Source organism: Siniperca chuatsi, linkage group LG4 (assembly GCF_020085105.1).
Source record: "Siniperca chuatsi isolate FFG_IHB_CAS linkage group LG4, ASM2008510v1, whole genome shotgun sequence".
Classification (NCBI taxonomy): Eukaryota; Metazoa; Chordata; class Actinopteri; order Centrarchiformes; family Sinipercidae; genus Siniperca; species Siniperca chuatsi.
The window spans coordinates 12001492-12026528 of record NC_058045.1 but is presented as its reverse complement, the minus strand read 5'-3'; the positions used below and the strand labels follow the sequence as shown (position 1 = coordinate 12026528).

At 42.2% G+C, this 25037-nt stretch overlaps 1 protein-coding gene across 7 annotated transcripts in view; it reads right to left on the bottom strand.

The window, feature by feature from the left end:
* Nucleotides 1–25037, bottom strand: part of tln2b (talin 2b) — an 82479-nt gene that overhangs the window by 5809 nt on the left and 51633 nt on the right. For 4 of the 7 annotated variants that reach the window (XM_044193719.1, XM_044193721.1, XM_044193720.1 and 1 more), the window contains exons 20-53: nucleotides 23007–23173; nucleotides 22070–22198; nucleotides 20722–20835; nucleotides 20408–20521; nucleotides 20148–20282; nucleotides 19814–19942; nucleotides 19572–19674; nucleotides 18312–18520; nucleotides 17763–17882; nucleotides 17372–17569; nucleotides 16683–16822; nucleotides 16015–16108; nucleotides 15472–15561; nucleotides 15230–15352; nucleotides 14542–14685; nucleotides 14146–14331; nucleotides 13873–14013; nucleotides 13023–13204; nucleotides 11947–12079; nucleotides 11732–11833; nucleotides 11438–11608; nucleotides 10720–10866; nucleotides 9087–9188; nucleotides 8823–8942; nucleotides 7993–8139; nucleotides 6811–6977; nucleotides 6214–6397; nucleotides 5641–5766; nucleotides 4075–4191; nucleotides 3358–3543; nucleotides 2759–2866; nucleotides 1432–1537; nucleotides 772–777; nucleotides 113–237 (exon numbers count right to left, since the gene is read on the bottom strand). In XM_044193719.1, coding sequence (XP_044049654.1) covers nucleotides 113–237; nucleotides 772–777; nucleotides 1432–1537; nucleotides 2759–2866; nucleotides 3358–3543; nucleotides 4075–4191; nucleotides 5641–5766; nucleotides 6214–6397; nucleotides 6811–6977; nucleotides 7993–8139; nucleotides 8823–8942; nucleotides 9087–9188; nucleotides 10720–10866; nucleotides 11438–11608; nucleotides 11732–11833; nucleotides 11947–12079; nucleotides 13023–13204; nucleotides 13873–14013; nucleotides 14146–14331; nucleotides 14542–14685; nucleotides 15230–15352; nucleotides 15472–15561; nucleotides 16015–16108; nucleotides 16683–16822; nucleotides 17372–17569; nucleotides 17763–17882; nucleotides 18312–18520; nucleotides 19572–19674; nucleotides 19814–19942; nucleotides 20148–20282; nucleotides 20408–20521; nucleotides 20722–20835; nucleotides 22070–22198; nucleotides 23007–23173 — 4565 coding nt within the window. The remainder of the gene's footprint in view (nucleotides 1–112; nucleotides 238–771; nucleotides 778–1431; nucleotides 1538–2758; nucleotides 2867–3357; nucleotides 3544–4074; nucleotides 4192–5640; nucleotides 5767–6213; nucleotides 6398–6810; nucleotides 6978–7992; nucleotides 8140–8822; nucleotides 8943–9086; nucleotides 9189–10719; nucleotides 10867–11437; nucleotides 11609–11731; nucleotides 11834–11946; nucleotides 12080–13022; nucleotides 13205–13872; nucleotides 14014–14145; nucleotides 14332–14541; nucleotides 14686–15229; nucleotides 15353–15471; nucleotides 15562–16014; nucleotides 16109–16682; nucleotides 16823–17371; nucleotides 17570–17762; nucleotides 17883–18311; nucleotides 18521–19571; nucleotides 19675–19813; nucleotides 19943–20147; nucleotides 20283–20407; nucleotides 20522–20721; nucleotides 20836–22069; nucleotides 22199–23006; nucleotides 23174–25037) is intronic. The other 3 variants (XM_044193724.1, XM_044193723.1, XM_044193725.1) reach the window with 3 other exon arrangements.

Genomic DNA, 25037 nt, shown 5'->3' with positions numbered 1-25037 from the left:
AGTCAGTGTCACCTTTTCCTACCTTCGGCCCACATCGTCTCCCTGCTGATTAATGGCAAAAAGCTGTGCGTGGGTTTGTGTGGGTGGAAAGAGTTGAGAGGGGCACTTATACCTTGGGCTTGGCTCTGGGTTTCAGCTGCTCTAGTTTCTTGGCTGCAGCTTCAATGGACGCTGCTGCTCCGAGGAGCTCAGTCTCAGCGATGACAGTGGGGTCCTCGGGGTCCACACACTCGGATCCTGAACAGGAACATCACATACCCAGGCGTTGGTTAGCACATGATTTTTTTTAGCACAGACTCACAAAAGAAACACCACTGCAATAATTCTGGTGATAACATTTTATTTTATGTAACAAAGAGGTCAATATTATGCTTCAGCCATTTTTAATGCACTCTTTCACACAATCCAGGCATCACAGAGATGCTAAATCTCAACCCACTTCAACTGCAGCAATGCTCATGAGCTCTATATTGTTTGCAGGAATTGTTTGCAGTATGACAGTAATGCCTCAAAGTTAAATAAGATAAACTAAAAGTTAGAAGAAATGAACATTTGATGGATCATTGTCTTTTTATAGGTTTTTAAGTGCCCATAAAACGGAGCTGTTTGGAAACAGCTTGGTAAAGCAGATGGAACAATGTTTTCATAGATTATGTTGAGCTCTGGGGAAATCTGTTGTGCACGCGCACCCCCAAGCCATCTACTCCTCTACTCCCTTCTGACTCTATGAAAGGTGATCTGGAGGAACAAAACACACCATATCCCACTTACCTCCATCTGAGGCAGCAAGGAAAGAGAGAGGGAGAGAGCACATAGGACATTAGAGAGGTGAAGTGGATAGCCCCGCTGGGTCTTAGGCTATATGCTGAAATCTAATTCTCATCCAAACACAATCTATTACTCCTGTCAGATGCAGCAGTGCAGCTTCTAGAGGAAACACTCTTGTACTTTTGTGTCATAATCATCCTACAGATCTTAATTTGGAACAATTTGCACAGCACTCATGATATGATTTCAATATTCTAAAGAGATTTTCATGACCTATCTTTGCTACAGATGCAGACAGGTTTGGTGGCTTGACTCAGTAACACTATAATAGTATTCATTCAAGAGGATTAGGACTCCTTTGACTAATCTCTAACATCTCTACAATCCTGTCATGGTTTTTTACATTTTATCAAATTGAGTTGGCTCCTGGGAATCCCCTCTCTTCAAACTGACTGTATTCTGCAATTTAAGCTTTGCCAGTTTTACACTGCAGTGGCTATAATGTCTCGCAGTCACTTTAAAATTAAAATCCAACTTTTTTTTGGCAACAGGAAAATGGTCCATATAATCCTGACATCATTCAGAGTGGGGTCACTGGTAACTAAAGGTTGTTAAGCCTAACTTTCGTTTGTGTGCGTTCATGAGCAGTATGTGTGGCCGCACCTTTCATGGCCTCAGCTGTCTGGACGAGCTCTGTCACACACGCTGCCACGTGCTTCGAGTGTACGGCCAGCTGCTGCTTCTGCTCGGGCATGGGCTTCTGCAGCACCTGAAAATACAAAAGCCAAACACATGAACAAGAGGCACAAGTAAATATTATGTACAAGATTAACTTGATAGAAGAGTCTTCCTGTAAGTCAGTTACTGTTGGCGTATTTTTCACATTTGGTTCTTTTGTTTCTTGCGCAACTAGTTGACTGGCGAAGTAGCAACAGCACTATACTAGACTTCAAATTATAACACAAGGTACATGTAGTGGCCTAATGTCCTGCCAGAACCAGCATGTTGTGCCTGTAACTAATTATGCAAGTGAGATAATTAATTAAGCTACTTAATAATTAGCAATTATTACATGTCAACACACTTGTCTTCACATAACACATGGGGAGTGTTATTATGAACTAAGGAATTTAATGAAAATAAGTTTTGCTGATTAATATGCAGATGTATGCAACAAGGTGCTCAGAAATTAAATCAGATCTTCTGTAGAGGGGGAATGTGTTGTAAGATATAAAAAATACATATATATATATATTATTTTTAAGATGAATGTGGTTACAGGCATAAAGCAAATTTCATGTCTTCAGTTTTGTCATTCATTGGTAAAGGTTCGTTGTCATTCATGAGACCTTTCAAGGATAAGGCTGACATTATTCTGTATTTTTCTTATCGACAAAAAACCTCAAGTAAACCCCAAAATTAACAATGTGTTAGACTTCCCTCCCCTCACTGTGGCACTCAACCCCAAGCCTATTCGTTGACATAAGTGTTTGTAGGAACAGGTCAACAATATATGGTTTCAATTCTAAAAAAGGCTGAGTAATTTCATAATGAAGATCATGTCACCCAGTGCAACAGTGTGGCTCATTTGTGTGTTTTTAACAGTTTCTGGAAAATGATAGCGGTCGGTGGCACAGAAGAATAAGCTACATCGGGCAATACAGATAACACTTGTTAGTAGGATCAAATTGTTGGTTTTGGTATTGTTGTGGGATTTGTACATAGAATATCACCAGCCTTATTCCCTTAGTTAAGTTGATGCCTCAGTGAACGCCAGCATGACTGACAGGAAGCCAGGGAAGTTTTTCAAGCATCAGAGGATTTAATCCTGCAGACAAGACCTGTAAAACCTCACTTAGTAATAGTAAATATCAGGATCCACTCTTCCACACTGTTGCTACAGACACACACACACACACACACACACACACACACACACAGAAATGCAAGTCACTTCCATCCTTTATTTATGAGACTGTCTCATTCTAACCTGCAGCACTTGCTCCAGAAGGTTAATGTATCCTGTGGTGCACTCAGAGCCGTACTGCAGGGCCTTGCTCCTCAATTCCCCGCCCACTTCTGGGTGACAAGCCGCTTGCTGGAAGGGTGAGAAAACAATGCTGAATGGTAAATTTAAAAAGTGATTCCCACTGGAATGTTAAGATTTTACACAGGTCCTGAAATTAAAGTGAAAATGGGCTCTGTGATGTCTGGAATAGCCTTTATACAATTTTAGGTGTGGATATGTACATTATTTAGTGCCAATCACATTTCAAATTCATAGCTAATAAAAACACTTCACTAATTTGTTGGTAATGTCTTGATTTCCAAAATCATAGCCTACAATGCTCTGTATTCCTTCTGTTTTTGTCTTGTAACCAGTGCTCTACAGTCACTGAAGGACATCAATGACTGAGGCTCCGCTGCACGACTTTGAAAAGTGACTGAGTCACTACCAGCGGGAGCAGCCATAAAGAAGACTAGACCCTAAAGTCCTATCTGCTCTCAGCAGGCTGGGCTCACATGTTCCCTGGCAGCCTGGTGATGTCTGAGTGAGACCTGTTCTGGCAGGGCAGTGTGGATTAGCACCTTGCAGGTAGTCAGCATATCGGAAATGGCTTTGCGGCTCAGGTTGGCAGTGGCGATCACGTCCTCCTGCTGAGCAGAGTTGCCTGCAGCCACTGCCTTGGCTGTTGCTATGGTGATGCCCTTTGTCATGCGGATGAACTCCTCGGGTGTGGTGGACTTGTCTGGGATGTCCTTGGACTGGAACACCTGATATGATGAAGACCCACAGACACAGGTAGGCTCAGATATGTTAAACATTCTCAGAGAAGACATAAAGAAGTGCATATGGACTCTGTATAGTAGCAGAAGGTGCAAACAAGTGAGGAGCAGATATGGGTAGCAGAATAATCAGGAGTTAGGTAGACTGTGTTAAACTTGGCTCTGACTCCAGCTCTCGGTAAAGCCTCCTCTCGGTCTGGGGGTCCGCCAATAAGGATTAGCACTAAATTACAAAAAAACAAGCTCTTGAAATCTTCTTCCTTTCTCACTCTGCTTGCGCCTGCTACCCAGACCCTGATAAGAGCTGTGAGAAACCTGCAGGGGCTGAGAGGGAAGGGGAAGGAAAGGAGCTGGACAGATAATAAAGGAAAAAGAACAAAAAGCTCCCCTGTTTTGTTCAGAATAATAGACATAGATATCCCTGACCCTCTTTGAGCCAGCTTTGCAGAGAGGCTGTGTCTGTTCAGTTGACTTCCAAAAGACCATAAAGAAGAGGTTTGGCCGATGAGGCACTCTTACTGTCAGCTCCTGCTTGATGCACTCAATGGTGGCCTCCAGTGCCCTTGTCCCACGAGTCGCTTCATCCTCCACTGCCTTCACTGTTTTTAGAAGAGACGTCACGTTGGTCACCATGACCTGTCAAATAAAAGGGAGTAATGATGAGGCTTGCAGTCAAACCAGGAGGTGGAGCTCTTTCTCCTCAGCAGCAAAACATTACATTAAAAAAAATATTTTTGACTCCTCCTTGACTGATTCCATTACAATGAATAATGGTTACATGTGTTGAAGGTGTGTATGTAATGAAAACGAAAGACATTATCTGCTAAAGAAAGATAACACCGAGGGATGTATTTCAAATTAAAAGAGGTGATTTACTGCTGCAGTTTATTCACTGACACCTAGGATGGGGGAAAAACAATTTTTTAAAGTTTTATTCATGGTGACACATTCTGTTCTGTCTGCGCTGCATTCAGCAAATTCTATATTATTAGGTTAGCAACATGATCACCACGAGTTTGAGAGGGTCCCATTTGGAGGTCACCATATGTTGGAGGAACAGAAACAATCTGTCAACATAACCAGGTCCATGGGTGGCCCTAATTCCATTTAGATGAGAAAACACGAAGAAACCCCATGCAACAGAGTTACATGATGTGCTTGGGATGATAGTTGTGAGAATGATAAATAAATAATATAAGGATGTTTGCAGAAGACTAGTGCATCTTTGGTTCAGACGTGTCTGAGGCTCTGTCACTGATCTTTGTTACTCTATTGCAGCGACTGCAGCTGCATCAAGGTTAGATGCCAAAGGTCTGCTCTCTAGTTTTTATTTTTCAGCAGTTGGAAGGCATGACGATGGTCATGATGATCAAGAGTAAAATAACAACTCTTGGCACCTGGAAGTTGTGCAACATCTTTAGAACAACTTAAACGTACACTTTGACTGAAACTTTACTTGTTATTTATTTCTTATTGTAACATTGTTTCTCCAACTTGTAATTCTACTACTGATATTTCTGTCTTCTCTGTACATATGCCACCTATGGCATGTGTTGCTTTTTCTGATGTTTTGCCCATTAGTTTCACCTATAAAGTTTTTTTTATGTGGAGTTTTTTCTCTTGTACAGACTCAAACTCGTGTTTTTGAGCTATATAAATAAAACTGACTTGGCGTGACAAATAGAATTGTTAGGCTGATCTTTACTTGAAACTTCAGTCTTAACGATCACAATACAAAAAGTCCTGTGGTTACAGATAGTTCTCAGTGAAGCATACCAACCTCTCTCTCACGTGCAAAAATGCATGCACACAATGTACATCTTAGTGATGTGTCTAGTCCCACATACAAATATGACAGAAAAAGAGAATACCTTACAAACTCTGATAAGGACTGTCATATCATTCTTTTGAAAAAGCTTTACTTTGTGCTACCAGATACGTCAAACTACAAAGAGAGCATATCTACACGCAGTATGCTCTCAGTGACAAAGCATAAGCTGAATAATAAATTGGAGACTTGCATTGCTGAAATCAAAACACAGCTAAACCAGATTTGTCATTTGTTTGAGCGGTCTATGCCTTTACCTTGGCAGCGCTCTTCAGCTGATACATGGATGGGTCGTCAGCTGGCTTGCCGGCGGCACATTTGGTAGCACCGATGAGTTCGGCCAGAGCCTTGGCCACATCCCGCACTGCGTTTATCAGAACCACCTGAGGAGATAGAGCTGGTATCAATACGGCACAATGGCCAGAGTATAGGTTTATCAGTAGCACCCTGGGGAGAGGATTTAACACCGCAGCCTTTATCACTCCCACCTAGTCATGATACTTCAGACTTAGTGGAGGGCAGAGATAGAGGCATACACACAGGGGAAAAAGGAGACACAATCTTTATCAGATGAAACTGCAATTACACAAAGAATCTAACGCTTGGTATACAGAAAGATAGAAGACATTCATTGTTGATGACTAATATTATGGAATAGTATAATGGTAATGGGTTATAATAGGCGGTTAAAGCTCTGTGCAGCTGAATTAAAAAGTAATAACTGAGCTTTGTTAGAAAATAAAGGCATATAGCTGTGACTACATATGGCCAAAACATCTGTGGTTCTATTAGACATTCTTTAGTGTAAATGTGTTTTGGATTTTCTTCACCTGTGTCTCAGGGTCCTCGGAGCCCATGCTGGTCGCTCCCAGTTTGACCACCTCAGTGAGCTGGGTGATGGTCTTGGCTGAGGACTGGGCAGCCTGGGCCAGTTTCTCCTGGCTGGACGCAGCTCCAGCAACCAGCAGCTTGGTGTCCTCCACCAGCGCCTTGGCTGTCTTCAAGATGCTCTCCCTGAGGGACAGGACACATTTGTGTCACAATCTGCTTCACAGTCACACTCAAGTACCAGCAATATGAAAGGAAGCTGTTGCTTTTCTAATAGAATGTGTGTTTAGTAAGGACAGTTTTCAATTTACATTCATTATGTGAAATGCATCTGAATATTCAGCTTCATTGGCAAACTGCACTTCTCCTGAGTGAGTCATCAAAAGCAAAAGGGAGCTCTGGTGTTGCAGAGTAAAAACCTAGCAAATGAAATCTTAAAGTATACATACAGTAGTTATATTACCCTTGTGCTCTCGAACCTAAAAATCTATTGCTCATTTTATAACATCATCATGTGTTTCTCTTTTTTGGTGATTAGAGGCCTTCATTTCACATCATGTCTTGCTCTCTCTTTTTTGTTTGCGGCAAGGTCATTGCACCTATGGTCAGCAAAAGACTCTTCATTCTCAGGGCTCAGTGTTCCAGCTGAGGCGAACATGATGGTGGTGTCCAAGTCAGCGATGATGCCAGAAACAGCGCTGGCTGCTGTGATACAGGCCTGGGTGCCTTTGTTCCCCGCCTGCAGTGCTGACAGTACCAAGGACACCTGGAACATGTGAAGCATAGCATTAGATATGCAGAGGTCCTTAAAACATGTTTTCAGAGGTGTAAAAACATCTAAAAATAACCCCTGTTTCTGTATGCATTGCACAGGTTTAATGATTAAATATCCTCTTTACAGGATGTTGGCGGAGCCTTTATAAACCGGGTGAAGGAGGTGGCAAATGTTCAGAGTGAAAGGTCTGGACGAGCTGGATTAAAGGAGGACGCTGGGAGTAGAAAATGGAGCAGGGTTAAACATGCATCATATCAGAGTCTGCTGCACAATCACATTAAGTCAATGAGACTGACTCTGCAAATCACACATCTCCCTTGAAGACTGCTGTCTGCCCATCCCTCAGACAAATGGAAAGCCTTTGGAGGAACGCTTCAACGAGGCATGAGCTCCACATATCAGCAAACGTGAGACCACAAATTATTCAAGTTTGATATGAGCCCTGAATCAGATCACAGCCTCAGAGCGGAGAGAAATTCTAATGTGTGAGCAGCATGGCTATACTGCTGCCAGGGTCACAGCAGGGAGACATTAGTATTATTATTAACTGCACAGCGTGAGGGTGGTCAGGAGAGCATGCTCTCCTGACCACCTAAAATAAGATACATTAACCTATATTCTTCTGACTTGTTCAACATCAAGGCTAAAAATAAACCTTAAAAAATAATAAATAACGAATATAATTAAAATACAAAGCATACATGTCAGCTAAAGTATAGTCAACAATTATTCACACCTGAACTGCTTCTTCTTAAATCTTGCAGTTGCACACACTTAGATGTTCTCTATCACTTTATATAAATACAGCAACTGTACTGAGTGATGCATGAAATATATTTTCATAAAAATGCTAATGCTGAGTTGATGCTGCTTCCAAACTTCCAACAGCAGAGATGGCAAATAATGGCAAAAATAGACTTCAATTAAAAAGTCAAGATGTATAAATAAAAAGCTTCCTCCTGCAAGGGTTAAAGATGTTGTACCAGTTTCTGTCCTCGTGGCTTACCTTCTCTGTGACTGCGCGGGCACACTCGATGAGCTCCCTTTTGGAGAAGCTGTCAGTGGGGCTGAGCTGGAGGGCTCCAGCCTTCTGGACCAGGTAGATACAGCCATGGCCCAGCTCTTGCACCCGTGTCCTTATCTGGAAACCAACCTAAAAGCATAGCCAGGCATTGACTTAAACCGCATCCATCTACTCATCTTGTGTCACTGTACTACACAATTACAATCATGTCCTAAACTGGCATGTCGCTTATCCAGCGGGTGGATAACAAATGATTTCAAGCTCAGGGAGGGAGTGCTGGCACTACACCTTTAATTTCCAGACTGAGATTCACGGGTGGGTGGTACTTCATTATAAGCATCACTATAGGCTTTTAGACTTGTAGAGGCACAATGTCGCTATGGTAACCAGCAGGGTTTCAAGCAGCCTGTTATATACAAGATATTGATAAGAGCTGTGTCCTTATTAGCGCAATGTTTCCACATATTGCTGGACCAAACATAAAAGCTTTGAGAGAAGAGTGTGTGTGTGTCGAAAACGATGGATGCTGGAGGGGTACATTTCTTTTTGATCTGACACTGTCCGGAGCAGCCTTGAGGAAGGGGTGTCATATCAAAGAACAGCAAACATCTGCTCTAATCAGAGCGTGAGTGAATACATCCAAAAGCATTTTTGGTGTAAAATGCAGACCTAAGCTGATATTTCAGTCTGACATTTCAGAGGCACAACTGCAAAGAGATATATGGCGTGATGTGTTAAATCTTTCATAAGAGTATGTCATTCCCCCCCCCACCCCCCACATACTCAATAGGACAGAGAGCATGGCTTCCCACCTCCTCTGGCTCTGCAGTGGCTGCAGCCAGGCGTCCTTGGTGTGCTAGCTGTCCATAGTCCACTGTCACCTGAGAGGCAAGGCCACCAAGCTCCTCAGGGCAGGTTACCGACTTAGTCATCTGGCGACAGATAGAACATACATCGTCAGCAGAGGCAGATTAATGTTTCTCTAGCCCTACTGACAAATATTGTCATTGTAGATTGGAAATGTAATGGGAAACACAGAGTCAGCCTTGGATATTCTAGTGCATTAGTGCACTCACCATCTCCTGTGCAGTGATAGCAATGGCCTTGGAGAACTTCACCATGGTGGTCTGGTAGTCCACAAAGGAGCCCTCGGGTTCAGGAGGTGTTCCTTCATCCAGCTGTGAAGATCAACCCTTTAGTACTTATTTATTTTAGGGCTTACATAGTTATCCTATGTGTTTTTATACTAGGTACTCCCATTTATGTGAGACTTTATAATTTAGCTTGGTATTGCTTTGCAATAAAGCATGCTATAAAGGATGAGGTTTCAATTCATTATTTTATTAATAATTGTTCCACCATTTTTTAAAGGTGTGGTCTAATAGCTTAGTTAAACCTTCGGTAAGAAGCTGTGAATTTCATTCTGTATTATATTATGAATGCTTTATAGATTAGTATTAAGATGTTAAAATACTAAATATGAGGAGCTTTTGGTTTGCCAGGTTGTCAGCGCACAATAAAGTGAAGGATTACCTTGGCTGATCACCTGCCAATGCAGCTTTTTTTCGTGTTAGACCACTCCCATGGACTTTTTGCTCCCCCTAATTTTTGGAAGATGACTGCAGACCAAACTACAGCCCGATCATTAAATCGGTCAGGACAATATATCTTCCAATATTAGCTTTTTATAGATACATCTATCTATCGTATATGTTGACCGATAAGTAACAAGAAATTGCAGTACAGAAATTCTCAAGATATGCTTGAGGTAATTTATAAACAGTGTCTCCATTATTTAGTTCCTCCACTAGAGAGCACTGACAATTTTATTTGTCAACAAAAAAAAATGCCCAGCTCAGTAAATATCTTGGTCACAATTCTTTAATAACCAAATTTAAACTAATCTTTATCAAAAATATGTTTATGTTATGTGCTTATGTTAAAAAGATAGACCAAACATATATAGTTTAGTACATTTATGACACCAACCTTGATGGATGTGGCTAATAAAAGGTTAGCCTCAATGCTATGTAGCCTTCTAGAAGGTACATTATTGTAGGAGGTCAGATTGTCCGAACTTAGGCTGATTCATTTAAGAGGCCACTACAAAGATAAATTGGGTTATGCTGACAATGCCAATATTGGATGCACACCATTCGACAACCCAAGTTCTTATTTTAGTACAAATTGTTAATTGATATATCATTTCTTAACAATTAAAAAGCCATTAGTGTGAATGCCATTCGTTTTTATGTATGCATTCTTGTAAAGCTGTTTCACTTTATTTATGCTAATGGTGTTTTATTGATGGTTGCTCTCCTATGTTTAAGCTAAGGGTAAAATAAAAAACACAAGGAAGAAAAATAAAAATGAAGGATACGATCTAACCCAAGTATGCGCAGATCATCGTCAATTATTAACCGCGCTGTCAACACAGTGACATATCCCCCAGCAGGAGGAGTGACAGCTAACATCACCAGTGGGCTGTGGACTTAAAACTTGTCATCTACTGGACTAATGAGAGTCACTGACAAGGACTCTCAGCACACCCACTGTGGAAGCTCATTTTGCCTTCAGACAAATAAGATAGGGAACAAGTGTCAACCTGAAATCCATTTAAACCACCTGAGCAGACTTCTCATGAGATGGTATCACACATATTGTGCATGCATTCTCTATCAAAACACACACAAACACACCGTTACTCACCCTGCCCATGGCCTCAGCGATGGACTCCACCATGCCCCCGACCATGCCCCCTTCACTGGCCGCCTCATTCAAAGTCACCATGATGTCGTCCACAGCCTCCTTCATCAGCTGGGCTGCTTCAGAGATGGCATCGTGGGTGTGGGACGCCTGGGGACACAGTCAGCTGATTAACGTTTCTGTGATACTGTCTTGGTCTAGCCGGAAAGACATTTATCAGCTTGACAACAGCTCCAGAGTGTCCCTATAGTTAAGTATTCACTACTTCACTGGGCTGGATTCTTGCTGCTGTAAGGAGCGTGTACCACCCTATTTTCTAATAATTCAAACTCCAAGTTCAAAATTTTGCAAAGTTTACATGTTATACAACAGCAATATTTAATCACCCGAGAATAGGATTAGAAGTTGCGCAGGGAACAAGTTTTAAAAAATGATCACTAAAATCTAGTAAGAACTGCTGCCGCTTTGTTCTGTCTGAGTTTGATATGAGCAAATGACTTACAGCTGAAAGAAGAACATATAATAGAGAATTACAGAAGCTGAGGCAGATGGAAATTCTTCATGCTCAGCAGTAAAGCTAGGCTTGATCATCTTAAAAAATTAGATCTACCCTGGAAAAAACATGACTGCATTACTGTCTTGACCTTACTATCACAGGTCACCCTTGAAATAGTGGTCATGGTAGGCTAAACACACTGTAGCTATATGAACTGCTTAGTACCTTTGGGTTTCCTCCGCCTTCCTTGGCAGCATAAAGCATCTGTAGGGCAGACTCAGACAGAGTCTTGGTCTGGTCTAGGATGGTCATCTGCTGCTGGTGGTCGTGCAGCTTTGAGGCCAGGCCCACCGATGCCACAATGAGTGGATCGAAGTAACTTGCCAGCTGGGTCACCTGGGAGAATGAGTATAAGAGAGCTGAATGAGAAAGGATTGCATCACAAGATAGAAAACCGACGGAATGGGTTTTTCTTTCTAAATCCAGAGGGGATGAAGGGATATATGGCCAGACCAGCACCTTGTGTCCTAGTTGGGCAGCTTCGCCTCGGGCCGCTGTGGAGACAGGATCAATCAGATGCCCAATCTCCTGCACAGAGGATGTCAGCTGCTCCTGGAGCGCCTGATGAGTTACGGCAGCAGGGAATTACGGTATAAGTCACAACAGAAAGACTACAGATTCCATTAAGTTCATTCTCTAAGACAAGATAGAGCTGATGGGGTACTTGAACTCACTTCCATGGAGATATCATCTCTGCAGGGCAAGGTCTGCCCAACTGCAGCGAGGGAAGCTTGCTCAATGTCCCGGATACACTTATTGATGTTATCAATGGAGTAATCACACTCCCTCTGTCCTGGTGCCTTGTCCCTATCATCAGAAATGTTGAAAAATACATACATAAAAAACTTTTCTACATTATTGTGCAAATAAATAAATAAATAAGTACTTTTTTTCACATTCCTGATGAGAGTTAGATGAGAAAATTGACACCATTTTCATATCTGTATGCTAAATATGAAGCTACAGCCAGCAGACAATTAGCTTAGCTTAGTATAAAGACAAGAAGCAGGGGGAAACAGCTAGCCTGGCTCTATCCGAAGGTTAAAAAAAAAAATCCACCTTCCAGCACCTCTAAAGCTCACTGATTAACACACTATATCTTGTTTGTTTAATCTGTAAAAAAGCGGAAATCGACGAGTTGTGGTTTTACAGGGGGTTCCTTGTGCAGGACTATTTTTTGGCCAGGAGCAGTGCCTTCCTGGAGTCTTGTCATCACCATGACGAACACTCCAGTCTTTATGCTAAGCCTAGCTAATCAGCTGCTGGCTTTAGCTCCATATTTAGCATACAGACATAGGGGTGGTATCAATCTTCTCATCTAACTCTTGACAAGAGAGTGAATAAACGTATTTCCCAAATTACAAATTATTCCTTTAACGCATACTGGCAGCTATAACCAAATGAAGTCTATTCTGGGGCTTAGCTGCTGTGAGAATAGCGTATGCATGTGATTGGAAGATGATGATACAAGTGGGAGGGGCACTACCTTTGATAAAAATATGTTGTAGAGCCACCGTGGCTCATCATCTCATCACTGCTCCATCATGTTCACTAATCTATTACAAGGCAGCGGGAATCTCAGCAGATATAAACTAATGTGGCAATTTATTGCTTAGCTGAACAGACATCACAGAACAAGCCCCCTGGTTTCAGAAATAATTTTTTCCACCAACTGAGCAAACCATTATAAACTTTTATTCGAGATAATCCTGCAGAGACAGATGTGGCAGCAGGTGGGATTAATACTGACCTGATGGAGGTGATGAGGCTCTTGATGGAGTCAGAAACTGTTCTGGAGTGGCCAGCTAGTATGGACCAGGTGGGAGGATCTTTGGGGTTGAGGACCAGTGAGCGGGCTGTTTCTAAAAGGTAAGTGGAGCTATCGAGCATGGAGCGGGCTGATCGCACAATAGGCTCCTGGGCGGCTGAGCCCTGTGGAAATGAGTGCAGGTGAAACAACAGCCCAGGTAACAGATCAACAGCAAAAAGCTAGCCACATTGGTATGACATAGTTGTTAATATTCCTTGACTACCTTGGAGAGATCAAAGGTGCAATCAAAGGGAGGGATGAGATTAGAAAGGAAGCTTTACACCGATGCAGGAAGAAACACCTTCAGTCTTTATGATCCGAGCCAAAGCCTCCCTCGACAATTAGATTAACAAGCTGAAGATTAGAGCAGCTGTGCTGAGAAAGAGTGCCGTTAAACACTGCCCTCTAAAAGATTACAGCCATAAAGCTTTTAGAGGACTGTGCGAGAACTGTTCTGCTTCTCCTTGCGTCTTTTCTTGACATTAAAAGAAAAGGGAAAATTGGACCTGTCTCAATCCAATTCTGCCCTCCATGTTCACTGTACAAATCTTTCTGTGTTGACTCACATATAAGTGTCTGTTTCAAGGGGATTGAGTGCAGAACATATTTATTAAATCTGTCTGAAGAGTAGCTTCAAGATCCTCGGCAGGATGAGCGGAACAAAATTACAAATTGGATATTTCTGAGAACAGAGGACCTGAAAACAGATTGCCATTCATTTTCATTCAGCTACATCGTTCTAAATTCTAAGTTCTTATTACAAACAAGCATCAAAAAAATGGATGAATACCTCATTGCTGATCTGAGCTGGGATGCTCGCAAACTCAGGGTTGTTGGCAAAGGTTGACAGGTTTTCTACAGCCTCAAGGAGTGGGGTTGTAGCAACACGGCACCTGTTTCTGTTCTCTTCCGAAAAATCCCCATCTAAACCCTGAAACAAGATGCAAACAATGCCATATGAATATTTGTCCATTTTGGCCGTAGTTTTGCAAGCGACTGAATTATACACACATTCACAGCTTCTCACATGACGAAAAAATTCTGTAACAAATTTACACTCAACGTTTTGATCAGATGGGGAGTTGACCTTGATGGTTTTGACAAGGTTGGCTGTGGTGTTGGCCACCTCTTTGGCTGACTGGACAAACTGCCTCCTTGCCACAGGGTTGGAGGTTTTAGAAGAAGCCAGGCGACAGGCGTTACAGAGAGCTGAGGTGTGCTTGGCTACAATTGTTGCTGCAGACAAGACCTGACAAACAAAGAAACACCAACAAATAGGAAGCAGAGTTGCATAAAATTAGGCATTCCGGTGAGGTGTGTAGAGTAAACTATTTACGACATCCAGGTCGATTTTTAAGGTTTTCAAACTTAATGAGCCATTTAATTTAAGTCACAAGAGATCTATATACACTACTGTCCCAAGTGCAGTCCCCATATGCCAGGGTATGGTCCTTCTTACCTGCGAGGGACTACTGGCTGGGTCCACTAAGTTCTGACAAGCCATCTGTATAGCCTGGTGGGCCCTTGCAAACTGGATGGGATCCACCAGCCCCTCGTGGCCTGACTGACTATTGGGATCAGACACACCTACAAGATAAGAGGCCTACAGGGCAGAAAATGAAAAGAGAGTTATAATAATGCATAATGCATTGTCACAGATAAGTTAACACCTCCCACATGCAGTCCACGTTTTCTGACATACATACATAAGTACATGAATAGATACATATATAAATTCATATTGTAGACATGGTGGATAACAGGGGAGCAGATAAGCAGAGGGAACAAAAGATCTGTCAGACTGTGCCCTTTTGCAGACAAGGCAACTGAATGTTGCATGGAGGTGAGGATGTTATTTCACAGCTTTAGGGGTATGAATCTGTAAAAACTCCAATGAAACCTGGCTCACCTTGCCTCACTGTCATGGTTTCCAATGGAAAGTGTCCTGCTAAGGTCTAAATGCAATTCATGAATGCTTTCTACCTTTGGCTTTATCAACCTTATAAATGCTTAACAATTAGTTTTTCCTAATTGAAATGTTATGTGATTAATTCTAAGCATTTAAGCATTAAAAAACTATGGCAGAAAGCTGAGATGAGAGAAGCATGGGTAACTCAGAGTTAGTTAGTACCATGCTGTGATCTCACCTGTCCTGCAGCCTCCGTCAGCCCACACAGAGCTTTGGATGCCCCACCCACGCTCTCTCCGAAGGCTACCACATCACCTGTCTTACAGTGCTGAGAAATGCCTGCCATTGACTCTCCTAGGACCTGAGGCATGTGGAAATGGAGAAAACGAGTGTACAAATTACATCTTCAGCTGCCTCCTCCGTAAAATATCTCTGACAGTTAAAGTATATAGTTCACGCAATTATTGTGAAAGACTGTACCTTTGAATTCTCCATGACGCTCTCGATGCAGTCGAAGTAGGAGAGTTCGTTGACAGGCTCGTTGGGATTATCTAGGAGCCCTCTGACAGCCTATACACAGACAGAGATGATAATTAATTCAAACTACAATGGACACACCACTGAACATTCCTGCTATGATTTTACACTTTTATCAGTCACTTAATTTAGATTTGAAAAAGGAGACACTATAAATGTAAATCAAGCTGATTAGAATATACTTCCTTTATTATAAAGCCTTTAATATGCACAGCTATTTTTATCATTTTCAGTTACTTGAGTAGTAATTGAATGTAGGCTTCAGTATGCAAATTGCTGTTCAACCAGTGTCACTAATGCATTTACTGTAGTTCTGAATTTAATGTCCTTCTACAATGAATGGCTCTATGGGAGTAACCAAATGCAAAATAGATGGAAGGCAAGGGTAAAATAATGCACCTAGTTTCACTGATTAAAAACAGACAGTCATGTACAGGCAATAGAAAACAGATCTGTGTGTGGTACAGTGTTTGTGAGGACGGCTACCTCCAACTCCCTCAAGGCGTTGTCACACTCCTTCTGTCCTGCTGCTTGCTGGGTACAGAGCGTGATCAGCTGGTTAATACTCTCTGTCACTGCCCTGAAACACACAGGCAGCCACGCAGGCTTTTTAGGTCTCACATGTGTCCTCTGCATGCACACACAGCCTGGCGTCAGTTACACTCACGCACACATGCTTTTAGCTCCCCTGTTCAAGCAATACACTGCTGGCCTTTCACTGCGATAGGTTAACACAACTAACAGGAGTGCCAAGATTGTCTTGAGTTTTTGTTCAGCCTTGCTGAACACAGACAGGCTCTAGCCAAGGCTTCCATCTTCCTAATTAAACAGAGAAGTCAGTTGGGCCCAAAGCCCTGCGGGACCAGCTGCCTGGCTTCTTACTAGGAGGAGGATACGTACTCCTTCTAGCAATGCCGAACAGACACAGATTAGGAGTGATGCAGTGATACAGATGCAGCAGGGAGACGTTTTGTGACATTTAAGTATAAAATCTGAATTTTTCACAACTTGTTACAGGCTCGAATCTGGACCAGGATTTATATTTAGGACCAAATGGTTCAGTTTACTAGCAAATGCTGTTTTATATTCATAAGAAAGAAATGAAATATAATATCTGATGTCTAATATCTGGTACTATCTGCACCTTATCGTACCTTGCTGCCACAGCTAGAAGATTCTTAGCATTGGCTGCACCTGGATCCACAGACAGAGACTTGGCAGCCAGCAGCAGCTTACTGGATGCCATGGAGATGTTCTTCAGATTACCAATGACTTGGATCTGGTCGTCCTGGTTCTGCACAGGCAAGGAAAAAAGAAAAATACATTTGATTATTAAGATGGATTCAGAGTTGTATTAAATATAGTCCAAAAAAATATCCAGTATTTACTGTATCACGAACAACTGTCAAGGGATAAAGTATTTTAAAGAATGTATTTAATGTGTCCCTACCACCTATATCCACTTTCCTCACTCAGCAGGCCTCTTTGAGAATGATTAAAGCTCGGGTGTCATGCTACATCAACTTCAATCCCAGACTATCTTTCCAAATTAATGAGCAAAATAACCAGAACAAGAACATCACAAGATCTCATTACATCTGACTGTGTTAGTGCTCTTGGGGACAATCATGTGCCTAAGTGAATTAGATGAAAGGTCTAATTAACAAATTACTTAAATAGCTTAGGTAATAAAGTGACACAAAAATATGAGCTTGGCCACCAAGCATTTAAGACTTTTACGATTGTCCATCAAAGGTTTGAATGCTCCCCTCCATGTGTAAAATACTGGTGGTGGTGGATTACCATTGAACTGTTTCAGTGGAGCGTGGATCATGAAACCTACTTGGGTGTGTCCTGCCATCTCAATGCCAGCATCCAGGAACTCATCAAAGTCTTGGCTGAACTTCCCTGAGGCCGCAGCCAGCTGGCTGCTGGTTCCACGAGAGGAGTGGACGACCTCGCCTGCAGAGTGGTTGAGTTCAGCTGCTGTGTGGTTCAGATCAGTCTGGGCCTCCTGGAATGTCTTACTGCAGGGAGGGAGCTTCAAAGACAAGAGACACATCAATTAGGGCATACTGTAGTACACAGAAAATCAAAAATCAAGTCAAATGGAAATAACCTATTCAGTTATGGGGTGATATTTTAATGTATGCGTTCAGTACAGATGTTTTTGTGCAAATACAAATACACTAAATGTCAAGAAATTCCCATGTAAAAGCCTGGGCAGGACTCACAATGTCCACCAGCAGCTTCTTGCTGGCCTCTCCGATGCTCCTGAGGGCTATGTCAACATCCTTCTGGCCTGGCAGGCAATTCACACAATTATTCAGGGAGTGTGACACTGCTTTGGCCACCTGAAATGCAGCACAATGCTCTGTCAATGGACTGCCATTAGTCATTCTAACAATGTGCTACACAACAGTCCCAGAGTAAAGCTATAAGGGGAAAAACATCTCAAATGCAAATTGGGCTCACAGAGGTGCACAGTAATCCGTGTCACTAATTTATGCTGCTGTCACAGATATATGCCAAACAATATGTTTATCCCCTGAAGGGCTGCAGGAGAATGAGCAGTTTTACTCTGGCACTCCTGAGAGAGGAATACCAGGAGAGAGACAGAGCAGAGAGAAAATAGCAACGCTTAGAGGGGATGATTGTTATGGAAAGAAGAAATGTTTACAGTAGAGGAGAGAGAGAGAGAGGGGCCTGAGAGGAACAATGTGATGGCTACATGAATATCACTGCCTCTGGGGTGTACTGTATATTACTGGGAGCTATGCTACCTGTGCCAGTCTCTGCTGACTCTCAGCATCTCCTGGATGAACCAGGGCCTGATGGGCTTCATGGATCAGCATGGCCGAACCCTCCATAACAAACTGGGCTGAGTCCAGCATTGCAGCTGCAGCCTGAGGCTCCTTGGTGCTGGCTGCCACTCCTCTGGCTGCCTGAGCCAATGTCCTTAAAGCCTGCGCTGTTTCTCTGGCAGCCACACCTGCAAACAACCAGCCACACGTTGAAATGACAATAAAAAATTTCGATCATAGGGACAAAGATAGAGAGAATATCATGAAGCAAACCAAATAACAGCAGTATAATAACAGTATCAGTAAATACAAGGTGAAGATACAGTCTGACATCTACTGTAGTAACTATAGATGTTACACAGGTTTAATATTCTACAGATACATAGGAAATATGATGTTCACATTCTCCTGTGTTGAACATTGTTATGTAGTGAGAGTAAGTAACCATATTTCTGTAGAAATTGAAACTGACATTTTACTAAACAAATTAATTTCAATCTCATTAGTTTTTCTTTGCAGCAGACTCGTTTAAGCAATAACAACTGAGAGGTATGTGTATTTCCTATCTTTACTATAATTGTAATAGGATTGTGCAAATCAGCTGGCAGGGGCTAGCCATACCAAACTGAGAACAAACTGTGATACTGAAATGCCCTCATTGTTTAAATAAACGAGTTAATATAATAAATATGGCCCCGCATGGGAGGTGGCCTTAACTTATAATACATAGAGCCGAGAAGAAAAGCAGCAAATTGCATCAAATTGCATTAACCAGCCAAGTGAAGCCATTTGCTGATGGAATGTTAATTCTAGTGAAAATAAGATTAATGAGTAGCGAGCAGCACCCTGGGCCACAGCATGAAGTGCTGCCTGGGAGCATTCATTGTTAGAACTGCTATTCTCGATCTGTCTTCATCTCGCCTCCCTTGAGATCCTCAATTGAGCCAGAAAACAGCCAAGCCATGCTGGATTCAAAGAGTGCAGTTTAGGGCAATAGTGACAGCACAAATAAAGGAGACAGAATTTTCTCTGCCTGCTTTATCCTCACACTTGGCACAGTTTAAAGAAACAACTTCCTTTTTCAATAAAAATTACAGTCAACAATCTTTATATATTTATTATTATTTATATTATCTATCCACTCCAGCAATGTAACTACTCTAGACAGAAGTAAATTCTTTAACTAAACGCCTACTTGAGCTTCTGAGACCTGCTCTCTGTGTAGAATACTTCTCTTACCTGTATAATGTTCATTGCCCTGTGCAGCACATGTCAGCAACTGGGCCATGGAGGAGCCCACAGCCTTAGATGTACTTCCTAAATCCTGAGCACACTTCTCCAGCTGTGTGAGCAACAGAACACACAAATAAACCATTTGATTCATAGATCTCCTCATCATGTTAGTATTTTTACAGTACAGGATATCTACAGTATAATGTTTTTAAGTGAACTTCACAGTAGAAGTGTTGCTTTGTACTGACTGTTTCCCCAGGAAGAGGTTTGAGTTGGGCATCAATGACAGACATCTTGGCATCCTGAAGCTCACTCTTGAGTGTCTGTACAGTTTTGAGGGCTGAATCAATCTCCAGCGGACCACAGGCTTCATGGGCCTTCAAACAAGGCACACACATAAATGTTTATCACATGCAACCCATCCATTATGCATGATGCCAGCCTATATGCTGTGCTTGGTATCTCTAAATGAGATTGAACTAAAGTGCAGCTTTACAATAAACATTTCACAAGAGATAGCAACACATTCCCTGCATCAGTGAGACGAATCCTGCTATCTCTAATGGTGTTATGTATAGATACCTTCTGGGTGGCAGTCCTGAGTTCAGCCAGGCAGGTAGCCAAGTTCTTGGCACACTGGCCCAGTTGCATAGCAGCAGCCTGGTCAGCCACCGTCGGAACTGCTGACTTTGCAGACGTCACCATCTTACTTCCAGGCTGAGAGATGGTGACAGAAAAGCAACAACAACAAATTCATAAGCACTAAAGGAGCAGTTTCTGTGTGTGTATCTGATGACAGAGAGTTTGATAGTTACGGACTGTGTCATGGTGGAAAGTCTAACCTGTAAAAAGCTCTGGCTGGCCATGATGAGGGCAAGCTGGGCACCAAGCTCCTCAGGCTGGGCCTGGCTGCTCCTCATCCCCTGCACCAACTGGGGAATACTATCTGCTACTGCCTGCATTTAAACATACCTATAATGTACACTTCATACCCACATCATCATAAATGAAAGAGAAAGGTGCTGCCAAGACTACCAAAGCATACATATTTTATGACAATATATATTGTAAGGATTGAGTTTTTCTGTACATTATTTGACATTATTTTTTAATACATCAGTAAAAAGAGTACATGAGAAAGAGTACGTGATTATACCTTGCAGCTGTGTACTAACTGTTGGTGTGAGACAGTATTTTTGTTGGAAGCAGCAGCATTTTGAGCAGCTGCGATGGTCTGAGTAGCAGCCGCCGCTGCCTGCTTAGCAGCTATCTGTTCAGGAGATACAAATGGAAATCATTTAGGCTAAAGTAAGAGAGTGGCGCCTGGCTAAGAGTAACATTTACTTTTGCTCTGTGCAGTATTATGCTGTCATGTCCTGTACTCAGACAGAATTGTTCTAATCAAAGTAAGAGGGGTCACAAACCGAATGTTTTGTAAGAAGAGGGAAATGGGCGAGATTGCACTGCTCAATCTTTATTTCATGAGATGATCAGCATTGCTATCCCCTTGCTATGTTTCCAAAACTAAAGCACTAAAACTATACTGCTTAGCTCACATAAACTCATAAACACAAGACTAGCTTTGAAGTGATGACAAGATTGAAAACAGAGGGAGAAGACATTCGTTGTTGAGTGGATGAGGAGGCGAGGGAGAAAAGAAAGCCGAAATACATGATATCATTATAATGAGAGAAAAAAACAAGACTGAACTGCATGTAGAATTGACATGATAGGTAGGAGTCGCATTTTCTACCTATGGTGTAGTGTATATATATTTTTTATATTCTATACAGAATATTGTATTTACTTCTAAATAAAAGCACATCTGCACAGCAACTGAATGACAGTGTGTCAGGAGACATCAGGTAAGATTAAGCGGGTCTTAAGTGGCCTAAATGTGACTGTGATAATTGTTACATGCACACTTGCAGATTCATGACACTTTGGTCTTCATTGGCTCACACGTTTCCTTGATGGAGGCGACCATTAGCGCCATTACTGTGACCATCTGATGCAAGGAGGTGGACTGAGATATATGTCTGCAGGCTGATCCTAGCTCTGGGTAATGCATAGTTTATGTCCTGGGAAATTGAACATTAGGTGTTCTGGAGCAAAGAGGGGCTAGTCATTAGGGGCAAACTGATACCAAGGGCTAAACAGATTTTTACACTCAGATAGTTCATTCACAGCACACATGGGATTTATAGCTCACTGGCATGGGAAAAGAGAAAAAACACAAATGGGCTGAATGGGCTATATTTGTACAAATGACTGCTGAGGCATTTCATTATTCCCATTCTGGCATGTTTCCTTTAGCCTAATGTCTAAACTCTCCATTTATTTCTATTACATTTCTTCTATGTTTATACTACAGGGATGACAAAAAGTTGGAAAGAGTTGTTTGCATGACGTCTTTTCTGGTAAGGAGAAACAAGGAGGAGAGTTGTGATTTGATCAAAGTCAAACAATAGATAGATGAGAACATGTTGACTGCTATGACTCACCTCTAGCCTGTTGACCAGTTTTTTCTTTATTGCGTTCTGAGCTGCAGCATTAGTGGCTACACGTAGCCCCTCAGCTGCCTCTCTGAGCCTCTGCTGCTGGTCCTCATTCTCTGGGTAGGCAGCCGCCCCCTGTAAGCACATAAACACACACACACACACACACACAACAACACACGGTCACATATGTCTATAACATATACATACAGTATATAACAATAGCTAATAGACCTCAGCAATGACAGTTTAAAAACTCTAGTTATATACATTGTACAATAGATTCAAAGAAGCATTTAGCACTGTCTGCTTTCTGACAGTTTCCAAGGAAACCGTCACTGCCAGATTCCCACTTCCTCTATGATAATGGCAGTGATGTGGTAATTAATGTGTCACTGATCAAAAACATCTAATGTGCCATAAGCAGCGCTTCACTTGCCTGGGTATTTCACAGTGATAATATCCTGCTCGACAGTGCCAGGGGCTTATTAAAAGCCACTGATGCTGCACCCTTTTATTTTGGATGTGAAATGATGCTGGTAGCATGTGCATACAGTAATGCCAAAATGTGTATTCTATCAAATGAAAGCAATTCAGTTCATCTTTTAACAGTGCACTCAATATTACATTAGACATGCAAGAACAACATGGCAGTGCTTATAGAAAAAGAGAAAAACTGAATAAAATGCACAATATCAACAGTTGTGGATCAAACTGATTGTTTGTAACAGGGTTAAACTAATGAGAAATGTGTCTTCTGTATCTTGGAATAAAGGACTAATTAAACTACATGAAAAACTATGTGATAATGACGGAAAGCAATTCGATTAGGCTATTAAGTTGAAGTTTTTTTTTAACAAATTATACTACTAATTACATGCTTACGCAAATAATCAATCCTATTTGTTGCATTACATTGTGAGATTAAACCTCCTACTCCTACCTTAGCAGCCTCCACCATCCGAGCTGTGGCATCAGCCAGGAGTTTGGCTGCAGCCAGCAGTTTCTTGGAGTTGTCAACATCAACTTCCGCCTCTGCATCAGATCTCATGGCATTGACCAAGTCAGAGGTGGCCTGGGCTAACACCCTGGCCTGACGCACCATCTCACCTGTTCACACATACAGACATGCAGTATGTAAGCACATAAAGGCAGATGCCCCACACAAACATCAAGATTATTAACTAGGATGGCAGTACAAAGACAAGACCATGTTACAGCTGAAATTCAGTTTGTGCTGCAAAGCTGATTTGACGTCTCTGTCCATTTACATTTGTTTTTGCTTTTCAACAACGACGGTCTGTTTGTTGTGCAGACTGATGTAGATTTGTATCCATTTCGACAGCCAGAAATGTTTTGAAAGTGATGGTTACATTTCAGAGTTGTCATCATCTGTCATCTGTCATCTGCTATCAAAATCGAGGATATGCTTCTTACAGTATGATAAACGAATTCCCAAACAAACCGAGACAAACAGCAACACAACGCTCTTTGTCAAATTTGTGTCAGGTCAACAATGTATTAGTGTGGCTGCCCCCTAACACATGCTTATATTTTAACTGCCAATAGCACCTCATTAGTACTGACACATGTGCAGTGGTGGAAGAATCATTTACTTGAGTAAAAGTAACACTACAAAAATGTAAAAATACTCTACTAAGTAAGATTTTGAATAATGCAACCACAAGGGGGCACAAGCCAGTGTCTTCTTGTGCCAGTCCCAAGTCTGGATAAATGCAGAGGGTTGTGTCAGGAAGGGCATCCGACGTAAAACACATGCCAAATTAAAAATGCGAATCGTGAAAATGACTTCCATACCGGATCGGTCGGGGCCCGGGTTAACAACGACCGCCACCGGTGCTGTTGACCTATAGGGTACCGGTGGAAATTGGACTACTGTTGGTCAAAGACAAAGAAGGAGTGGAGGAAGGTGTGTTCGTAGGCAGAGAGAGAAGAGGAAAGCTAAGAATGTAGGACTGACAGTAGGGACTTTGAATGTTGGGACTATGACAGGGAAGGCTAGCGAGTTGATTGACATGATGCAGAGAAGGAAGGTAAACAACTGTGTGTCCAGGAGACCAGGTGGAAAGGTAGCAAGGCTAGAAGCTTAGGAGCAGGGTTCAAGTTGTTCTACCATGGGTCAGATAGGAAGAGAAACGGAGTAGGAGTTATCCTGAAAGAGGAGTTTGTGAGGAATGTTCTAGAGGTGAAAAGAGTATCAGACAGGTTGATGAGTCTGAAGCTGGAAATTGAAGAGGTGATGTTCAATGTTGTGAGTGGTTATGCCCCACAGGTAGGATGTGAGTTAGAAGAGAAGGAGAAACTCTGGAGTGAGTTAGATGAAGTGATGCAGAGCATCCCCAGAGGTGAGAGAGTGGTGATTGGTGCAGATTTCAATGGGCATGTAGGTGAAGGGAACAGAGGTGATGAGAATGTGATGGGCAGGTTTGGTCTTCAGGACAGGAACGCAGAAGGACAGATGGTGGTAGACTTTGCAAAGAGGAAATGGCTGTAGTGAACACTTTCTTTCAGAAGAGGCAGGAACATAGGGTGACATATAAGAGCAGAGATAGAAGCACTCAGGTGGACTACATCTTGTTTAGACGTTGTAATCTGAAAGAGACCAGTGACTGTAAAGTAGTGGTAGGGGAGAGTGTAGCCAGACAACACAGGATGGTAGTGTGTAAAATGTCTCTGGTGGTGAGGAAGATCAAGAGGACAAAGGCAGAGCAGAGGACAAAGTGGTGGAAGTTGAAAAAGGAAGAATGTCGTGTAGTTTTCAGGGAGGAGCTGAGACAGACTCTGGGTGGTCAGGAAGTGCTCCCAGATGACTGGACCACTACAGCTACTGTGATCAGGGAGACAGGTAGGAGGGTACTCGGTGTGTCATCTGGAAAGAGGAAAGTGGACAAGGAGACTTGGTGGTGGAACGAGGAAGTTCAGGAGTGTATACACAGAAAGAGGTTAGCTAAGA